General features: G+C 38.7%; 1 protein-coding gene and 1 long non-coding RNA gene across 11 annotated transcripts in view; one reads left to right on the top strand and one right to left on the bottom strand.

Moving 5' to 3' along the window:
- LOC147374428 (uncharacterized) overlaps positions 1–9,946 on the top strand; it is a 100,886-nt gene that overhangs the window by 73,584 nt on the left and 17,356 nt on the right. Inside the window, exons 2-3 of one of the 9 annotated variants that reach the window (XR_015162760.1) lie at positions 7,698–7,788; positions 7,894–7,999. The exons of 5 other annotated variants lie outside the window; for them this stretch is intronic. This is a non-coding gene — a long non-coding RNA (uncharacterized LOC147374428). Of the gene's footprint in view, positions 1–7,626; positions 7,789–7,893; positions 8,000–9,946 lie in introns of all 9 variants that reach the window. 3 more of the 9 variants (XR_015162758.1, XR_015162761.1, XR_015162759.1) reach the window with 3 other exon arrangements.
- Positions 4,792–9,946, bottom strand: part of GNAI1 (G protein subunit alpha i1) — a 105,690-nt gene continuing 100,535 nt past the window's right edge. For both annotated transcript variants that reach the window (XM_086397155.1, XM_086397154.1), the window contains one exon: positions 4,792–6,906. In XM_086397155.1, the coding sequence (XP_086253281.1) occupies positions 6,716–6,906 (191 nt within the window). In that variant the 3' untranslated portion in view covers positions 4,792–6,715. The remainder of the gene's footprint in view (positions 6,907–9,946) is intronic.

The raw sequence follows: 9,946 nt of genomic DNA, 5'->3' as shown, positions 1-9,946 counted from the left end.
TGCTCAGCTAGTTTTTGGTCTTTCTTCAGAAGCAGTTGTTCCACCTATAGCTGTAAATGCAGTGTGTCTGGGAGGAGGTGAATTTAGGGTCTTTTTCTATATCACCCTTTTGAACCACAACCCACTATGATTTCATTCGATGAAAATGAAAGACAGAATTGTTTAGAAGTAGCTTTGACTTTACTCATTTTTTTTATTTTTAAAAGTAAGGAAAGGATCAAAGCTGAAATTATTTTCAAAGAAAATAATGAAAAGTCAAGAAGACATAACAGAAAATTCCAGGTAATATCCAATCTTCACTTGGCTTATTTGTAAGACCAGCTTTACAAAGAAATTGTACAAATATATCAGTTAAGTTAAAAATGCAAAATTGTACATCTCTCTTGGAAAAGGAATTTGGGTCCTTAGGTTCTCAAGAGTCCCCATGTGTTTTTGGTGAGGCACTGTGCAATTCAGAAGGATACGGTACCTTCTTTTGCTAAAAGTGGCACTACTTTCTAAAGTAGTATTTAGTAATTAAAATCTGCTTTATCGTCTCTGCATGGTTTGCTAATACCAGTGTCTAGTTTTTAATCATTTGCAATGCATTCTTACTTTGAACAACTATCCTTTGGCAATGGCAATGTTTTCATTCAGTATGGAACCCCAGGAAGACGGCCAGTAAATCAAAGTTAGAGAGATTTGAACTTGGATATGGTGCTCGAGAGTTATAATGTGGTAGGAAGGGATAGGATATCCACTCCAGTATTCTTGGGCTTCCCTAGTGACGTAGGTGGTAAAGAATTTGCGTGCAATGTGGGAGACCTGGTTTCGATCCCTGGTTTGGGAAGATTCCCTGGAGGGAGGGCATAGCAACTCACTCCAGTATTCTTGCCTGGAGAATCTCCATGGACAGAAGAGCCAGGCGGGATTCAGTCCGTGGGGTCACAGAGTCAGACACAACTGAACGACTGAGCACACAGAGCAGAGGACTGTCCTAGGTCAGGCCTCCTCAGCCCTGGTCTGCATGATTACAACAGATTCCTGCCTGTGCATATTTGGCTGTTTCTGGACTTGATGAACTGTGTTTCATAACTTTTAAAGTAACTGAAAAATACAAGTAAATAATAGAACACATCACAACAGACACCAAAGCAAAGCAGTTACTGGTTGAGGGAAAAATGCCCAGGAAACAGGCCAATGGAGTGGTAAAATATAAAACTCTTGATACAAAGACATTTTAATGATTAAGATGTAGGTTTCCAGAAGCAATTACAAGAGAAAATTTCCCAAAGTTTAAAATAACATAAATGTCCATATTTTTGGTTACATTAAATAATGTAATAATAAAGAATAAAAATAACAGAAGTGTCCTGAAAATGAGGAAATGCATTTTCTTCTGACATTTCCCAATATCATCATCAATGTGAGACACTCAGAAGTTTCATCTATAAAGATGAACTATGATACTTGTTTTGTATCAACAACTATTATTTAAGCACTGAGTAGGGTTTTAAAGGCACCCGCAAATTAAAGTATTTATAGTCAAGTAGCAGTACAACTTATCAAGTGCTCACCACAGGCCAGACGCACTTCCAAGTGTGTAACATGCATTGTGAATTTAATGGCCTGATTATTTAATCTCTATTTTTTTTCCAGGTAAAAAGGAGACCGAGTAAAATTAAATAACTTGCCCCAGTTTACCCAATTAATAAGGGACAGTCAGGATCTGAACTCAGATAACATCAGTGCCTAGGCCACCCCCACCACTTTCAACTTTTCTCTAAAATCACACACTGAGCAATGACAATGCTAACATCTATAATACAGATTACATTATTAAAGTCCTTTACACAAGGCACCATGGGTGAGTCTGTTAACAATAAATGATGTAAAAATGTCCATAACTGTTTGTGTCCTTAAGAATCTTCACATCTAATGGGTATTATCATAAATAGCTTTGATATATGTATTTTTAAGCTTTTATGCATTTTTGAGATATATTTGACATTTAACATTTTGTGTGTACACTAATGAGTTTATATATATAGTCAAAATAAGTCTAGTTAACATCCATCACCACACAGTTACATTTTTCTTGTAATGAGAACTTTAAAAACTTACGCTTTGTAACTCCCAAATATGCTACACTGTTATTAACTATACTCACCATGGTGTACATTATATCCCCATGACTTATTTCATAGCTGGAATTTTTTATTATTGACTCTCTCCACCCATTTCACCCACACCCACACACCACCTCTGGCAACCACCAATCTGCTCTCTGCATCTATGAGCTGAATTTTCTTGATTGTACATATAGGTGATACCCCATATTTGGCAGTCTCAGACTTACTTCATCTAGCATAAAGTCCTCCTCAGGGTCCATCCATGCTGTTAAAAATGGCAAGATCTTATTTGTTTTATGGCTGATGTTCATGCGTGTGTGTCTGTTGCATTTTATTTATCATCTGTGCATAGACACTTAGGGTGTTTCCCTGTCTTGGCTATTGTAAATAGTGCTGCCATGAAAATGAGGGTGCATGTCTTTTTGAGTCAGTGTTTTCACTCTCTTTTGGATAAATACCCTGCAAGTAGAATTTCTGAATCATATGGTCATTCCACTTTTATGTCTTGGGGAACCTTCATCCTTTTTGCCATAGTGACAGCCCCAGTGTACATCCTGACCAACAGGGCACAAGGGTTCCTGGTTCAGCACATCCTTACAACGTTTGTTACTTCTTGTCTTTTAATAATAGTCATCCTAACAAGTGAAGTGATAGCTCACTGTGATTTTGATTTGTAATTCCCTGATAACTTAATAATGCTGGGCAACTTACTGTGAACCTATTGGCTATCCACGTCTTTTTTTGGAAAAAAAAAAAAGTATATTCTCAGGCCATTTTAAAATCAGTTTTTTTTTGTTTTGTTTTTTTTTGAGTTGTATATTTTGGATTTTAACTATTGGATTATATTTGGATTATAAGATATGATTTGCAGTTTTTTCTCCCATCCCACAGGGTTGCTGTTTCAGTTTGTTGATGGATTCCTTTGCTGTGCAGAAGCAGCTTCTTAGTTTGATATAGTCCCACTTTTTCTGTCAAATCTAAAAGATTATCACCAAGACCAGTGTAGAGGAGCTTATTACTGCCTCTATCTTCTGGGAGTTTCATGGTTCCAGGTCTTAATCCATTCAGGCCCTCAATCCATTTTGGGTTTATTTTTGTGTGTGGTATAAGATAATGATCCAGGTCCATTCTCTTGCATATTGTCCAGTTCTCCCAATATCATTTATTGAAGACACTCTTCTTTCCCTGTTGTATATACTTGGCTCTGTCTCTTAAGTTGACCCTATATGTCTGGGTTTATTTTTAGGCTCTCTATTCTTTTTCTCAGATCTATGTGCACGTTTTTATGCCAAGAGAACACTACTCTACTATAGTTTTCTAGTATAGTTCGTACAAAGCGGGACACATGCTCCATAATTTCTATCTTATGTATTTTTATTCTAAAAATATGATTCTGATAAACTCAGAAGGTGACAATGGGGGTGGTTAAAAGAATACTTAAGACATTTTCTGGAAATAAGGTAGCATTAAACAGATATGAAGTCAGAAGTCACAGGTTTGAAATGTTGATCTTGGTTGTTGATTAACCTGAGACTTTTTTGATCTATCTCACAGTTGCTGCTGGCATTTAGTAAGAACTTGTGCATTTTAGTCAGCATTTTTTTTTTTTTTTGGTAGAAGTCTGAACCTGAATGAATGACATGAAGTGTTATTTTTTAAAAGGATACTGAAATAAATGACAGGGACTTTAGCAGCCAGAAGAGCTTTAGGAAATTGAGAAATGAGAACTGGCACTATGACTGGCTTAGCTGAGCTGCTTCCCAGTGAGGGGGATGAGGGCTGATCAGACCTGAGCCTCTGGCCAGGGAGGTGAGAACTGTGATTGGCAGCCCTATGAGAACCATGCAGTTTCACGTAGGGCAGATGGAAGACAAGATGCCAGCTGATCTAAAAAAGAGACCACCAAAAAAAGCGCTAATAAATAAAAATAACATTAACAGACATAAAGGAACACTTCCCTTGTCCCAGAGATTGTTTTAAGCATTTGCAGGTAGTATAGTGCTTGAAGGAAAGCCCGGGCTATGCACAAAGCGCTGTTAGAATGTGTGGAAGGTGGCAGGGGGAGGGGACGTAGTGAAGTGGGCTCATATGATGAAGAGCATGAATGAAAGGCTAAGTAGATTTCATTTTACTGACAAGTCAGAGCTAATGCACAGAAAGTAACACAGGCACAGTTCTAGATTAGGGTAAGTAAGCTGCATGGAAGAAAGGAGAAACTGGAAGTGGGGAATTTAATTACTAATCCATTTTAATTGGAAGTTAAACAAAGACCTGAATTCAGTAGATGGTAGTGGGAATGGGAAAGAGAAATAAAACAAAAACCACATGTAAGGCACTGGGAAGGAGACCTGTGTGCAAACAGTGGCTTATTAGAGATGGAGATGAGGGCTAAGAAGAGTTCCCAATGGCTGACAAATTCCCCACTGAGGGATTACGTGAATGGCAGTTCAGTGGCCAAGACAGGGTGAGAAGTGGTTGACGAGGAAGATGATGATGAATTTGGTTTGGGCGTGCGGAATTGGAGCAGGAAATTCCAAATGTGGCACCACATCTTGTGAGAAAATTTAGGGCAGGGAAAACTCAAGCTTCGGGAATAGATGAAATTGCAAACACAAAAGTAAAGAAGAAATGAACTACAGACTGATAAATGCGAATACAAAAACGTGTATTAGCCAAGAGGTTTGTAAAATTTTAAAAATCCGAATTTATTAGATTTTATTAGTAACACAATTACACAGAGTAAAGTTCAGGAATTCATCAATGGTGGTCACCAATATGTGCTTCTTTGTGGCTTTTTAAGCTGTTATTTCTCATGATTCAAATCGATTCACAGGACAGTTGAATTTCATACATAGCTTCATAAGATGAATACAACAGGTCTTCTATCCATAAAATTAATGAAAACATTTCTTTCATGAAAGGCACATAAAGAATCTAAACTAACACATTTATTTAAAGAATTCTGATAACTTTGAACTTCTTTACATTACAAAAAAGAAAAATCCCCCAAATGAAACAGATGTAAATGTAGTTTCTGGTTACATACACACACACACAAACACACACACACTGCAACAAACAGACCTCAACAAAATGATAACACACAACTAAATTTAGAAACTACTTACCCACAAAGTTTATTGAAACACTACATAATGTTTTTAAGATGAGTAAAAAAAGAGAAGTAAGGTATGGAATGCTGTTCACTTTGCTGAAAACAAGGTCATAGAGAGATACTGTGAATAATTAAAACAAAAGTGACTATCAAAATTTTAATATCTAGCAAAAATGTAATACTTACTTGAGAATACATACAATTGCTGACTTAATTAAATACAATTACTCATTTTCCTAAGTGTAATTGCCCATTTCATTCTCAGAGATAATAGCACAGTTTAAAGAAATAATACAAACTCAAGCAAGTGGAGGAAATTTGAATAATCTCAGGGAAAAAAGTAATTTTAATATAGTGTGATAATTAAATTTGAAACTAGTTACTTACATATGTGAGTTTAAAGGCTGCATTTTATCCGTAGCAGAATCTTCGAGGTCTTTCCTGTTACCTTCCGAACAAAGAGCTGTCATGTATGGTACGTACAAGGGATTTCCCAAAGGAAATACACAAATGAATGTCTCAAAATTCATTATGCTAACTTATTTTTTACCCACAAAAATGCTCTTGCACCCACCTAAACTTACTTATAAATAAAAATGTAGTTATTTGAAGTGTATAAAAATTAACTTGGCATCACCTTTAAGGCAATGCATGAATACCATCCAAATATTAAAATTCAAAGTGAAAACAAACCAACTGAATAAAAATTAAGTGTTTATAAGTCTATATGTATATCCTCAGAAACCTGCATTTTACAGTTTTTAAACCAAATCTAATGTAGAATCAGATTAGCATGCACCCTTAAAAGAAAAACTGAAATGCATACAGTGTTTAACTGATCCAAAGGCAGGTATAGTCATCTTCTTCAAGAACATTTCAATAAAACACATAAATTTAAAGAACAAATCATGTTATTAAAATAGTCTGTGCAATGTTTGTACAAATAACATTTATGATTACAAGTATACTACATATAATCAAGACAAGAGCTGCAATGTGTCCTAATATTAATCATTGTACTTAAAAATTTACAGGACAGGAACATAAATAAAGCTGTTTAGAACTGGCAAACATGACAATAGTCTGTCATTCAGTACAAAGTACTTAATATTTCTGTTATTTCCAAAGCCACCACGCTAAAATTATAAGTTGCCGCTTACTGAATGTCTAAAAGTAATGTGGAAAACTAAAGTCATAAATACATGTATACATACATTTGCATATTTACATGTATGTAGAAGTCATCCGTACACTAGAGCCCAGCTTTAACACTGCCCTTAGTTTCACACTGTAGGACCACCTCTCACATTTACGAAAGGTCCTTCCATTACTTTCAGTTAAAAAAAAACAAATAGAACAGCTTTGGTCAGGTCCCAGATGCACTCGCCATATACTACATTCTGTGTTGCTGCAAGACTCTAGTCTAGAGAGATCCACATGTAAGTACTCATTTGGTTTGAAAATGCATTTTACCATTTGCCGCCAACACTCAGAAGAGACCACAGTCTTTTAGGTTATTTTTTATGATGACGTCTGTTACGGCATCAAAGACGAACTGCACGTTCTTGGTGTCCGTGGCGCACGTGAAGTGGGTGTATATTTCCTTTGTGTCCTTTCTCTTATTGAGGTCTTCAAACTGACACTGAATGTACGCAGCTGCCTCTTCATATGTGTTTGAGCCTGAGAAGGGAAATGGAAAGAAATGTAAGGTGAAGTTAAAAGGGGTATACTGCTAAGCAACATGGACCTTAAAATACAGAAATAGGTTTCATATGTATAAAATATGTAGATTCCATCATAATTGTCTTTATGCCATTTGAGAATAAGATAAACTTTAAGTGAAAAATACCCAATGTTAATCACCCTTTAATGACTGTAAGTTACCCTTAAAGAAAAAAAAAAAACATGGTATTCCATGTTCCCCATGATCTTTGTTCCTGCCTCAAACTCCAAGTGTCAGAGCCTCTTTTTGCTTTTACCCCTTACACTCTACATCCTAACATGGAAACAACTTACACAAATAACGGATGTGGCTTGCTATAACACTTCTAGCCTATAGTGGCTGATCAGGAAATGCTGACTGAGTACTGACTGGTATATTTTTATTCAAAGTGTTGTGTTAGTTCCTCAGTCTTGTCTGACTCCTTGCAACTCCATGGACTGTAGCCTGCCAGGCTCCTCTCTGTTCATGGAATTCTCCAGGCAAAAATACTGGAGTGGGTTGCCATTTCCTTCTCCAGGGGATTTTTCCCATCCCAGGGACTGAACCCAGGCCTCCCACATTGCAGGTGGATTCTTTACTGTCTGAGCCAAAAAGGAAGCCATTTTTATTCAACTTCCTATATATATTCAATACATTAACTAGCATTTATCTCTGTTTTTTATTCAAAAACTGTACAGTGCTCTACAATGTGGTATATGGCTATGAGGTTACAAAAAGTGAATGACAGAATGACTGCTACTTTCATCAGATGACTGAAGACTATCACCTCCACTGGCTTTGTTCATACTGATGCTTCCTAAGGCCCACGTGACTTCACATTCCAGGCTGTCTGGCTCTAGGTCAGTGATCACACCACTGTGATTATCTGGGTCGTGACGATCTTTTTTGTATACTTCTTCTGTGTACTTTTGCCACCCCTTCTTAGTATCTTCTGCTTCTGTTAGGTCCACACCACTTCTGTCCTTTATAGAAATGAGCGCACTGCGCTACAGAAACAGCTGTGCGGCGCTGGAGTGGCGAGAGGCCATGAGGAGATATCCCACGTCCAAGGTCAGAAAAACCCCAGTAAGATGGTAGGCGCTGGAGCGGCTGTGAGGAGACACCCCATATCCAAGGGCAAAGTAGAAGACCCAGCAACAAGTAGAGGGAGCAAATTTGCATTTAGAATTAAACCCCATTCCCACCAGAGATGCTAAGAGGGCTCAAACTTTGTGGACACCAGGACCCAGGGACCCCACAGACTGAGACAGAACTGTGTTTGAGCATCTCCTGTGGAGGTACGGGTCAGCAGTGGACTGCCACAGGGACAGGGGCTCTGGGAACAGCAGACTTGGGTATGGCATAAGCCCTCTTGGAGGAGGTCACCATTAACCCCACCAGAGAGCTGCCAGAACTTACACAGGACTGGGAAACAGACTCTTGGAGGGCACAAACAGAACCTTGTGCACCAGGACCCAGGAGAAAGGAGCAGTGACTCCACAAGAGAGTGTGGGCAGACCCAGAATTGCCTGTGAGTGTCCAGGAGTCTCCAGAGGAAGCATGGGTTGGTGGTGGCCTGCTGCAGGGCTAGGGGCACTGAGTGCAGCAGTGCATGCATGGGACCTTTTGAAGGGGGTCACCGTTATCTTCATTATCTCCACCAAGTTCGGCCCCAGGTAAATAGCAGGGAGGGAACACAGCACCAGGCATCAATAGAAAATTGGATTAAAGATTTACTGAGCATGGCCCCGCCCATCAGAACAAGACCCAGTTTCCCCCTCAGTCAGTCTCTCCCATTATGAAGTTTCCATAAGCCTCTTATCCTTCTCCATCAGAGGACAGACAGACTGAAAATCACAATCACAGAAAATTAACCACTCTAATCACATAGACCAGAGCCTTGTCTAACTCAGTGAAACTATGAGCCATGCCCTGTAGGGCCACCCAAGACGGACAAGTCATGGTGGAGAAATCTGACAGAATGTGGTCCACTGGAGAAGGGAATGGCAAACCACTTCAGTTTTCTTGCCTTGAGAACCTCATGAACAGTATGAAAAGGCAAAAAGACAGGACACTGAAAGATGAACTCCCCAGGTCAGTAGGTGCCCAGTATGCTACTGGAGATCAGGGGAGAAATAACTCCAGAAAGAATGAAGACAATGGAGCCAAAGCAAAAACCCAGTTGTGGGTTTGCCTGGTGATGTAAGCAAGATTAATGCTGTAAAGAGCAATACTGCATAGGAACGTGGAATGTCAGGTCCATGAATCAAGGCAAATTGGAAGCGGTCAAACAGGAGAGGGCAAGACTGAACGTCAACATTTTAGGAATAAGTGAACTAAAATGGACTGGAATGGGTGAATTTAACTCAGATGACCATTATATCTACTACTGTGGGCAAGAAACCCTTAGAAGAAATGGAGTAGCCATCATAGTTAACAGAAGAGTCCGAAATGCAGTACTTGGATGCAATCTCTAAAACGACAGAATGATCTCTGTTCGTTTCCAAGGCAAACCATTCAATATCACAGTAATCCAATATGCCCCAACCAGTAATGCTGAAGAAGTTGAACAGTTTTATGAAGATCTACAAGACCTTTTAGAGCTAACACCCAAAAAAGATGTCCTTTTCATTACAGGGGACTGGAATGCAAAAGTAGGAAGTCAAGAAACACCTGGAGTAACAGACAATTTGGGCCTTGGAGTATGGAATGAAGCAGGGCAAAGGCTAATAGAGTTCTGCCAAGAGAATGCATTGGTCTAGCAAACACCCTCTTCCAACACAAAAGAAGACTCTACCATAGACATCACCAGATGGGCAACACTGAAATTCGACTGATTATATTCTTTGCAGCCAAAGATGGAGAAGCTCTATACAGTCAGCAAAAACAAGACCAGGAGCTAACTGTGGTTCAGATCATGAACTCCTTATTGCCAAATTCAGACTAAAATTGAAGAAAGTAGGGAAAACCACTAGACCATTCAAGTATGACCTAAATCAAATCCCTTATGATTATACA

This window comes from Bos grunniens, chromosome 4 (assembly GCF_055505025.1).
Source record: "Bos grunniens cultivar Pamir isolate PY7600 chromosome 4, Bosgru_T2T1.0, whole genome shotgun sequence".
NCBI classification, from domain to species: Eukaryota; Metazoa; Chordata; class Mammalia; order Artiodactyla; family Bovidae; genus Bos; species Bos grunniens.
The sequence above is the reverse complement of the archived record's forward strand: the minus strand, read 5'-3'. Positions and strand labels throughout refer to the sequence as shown.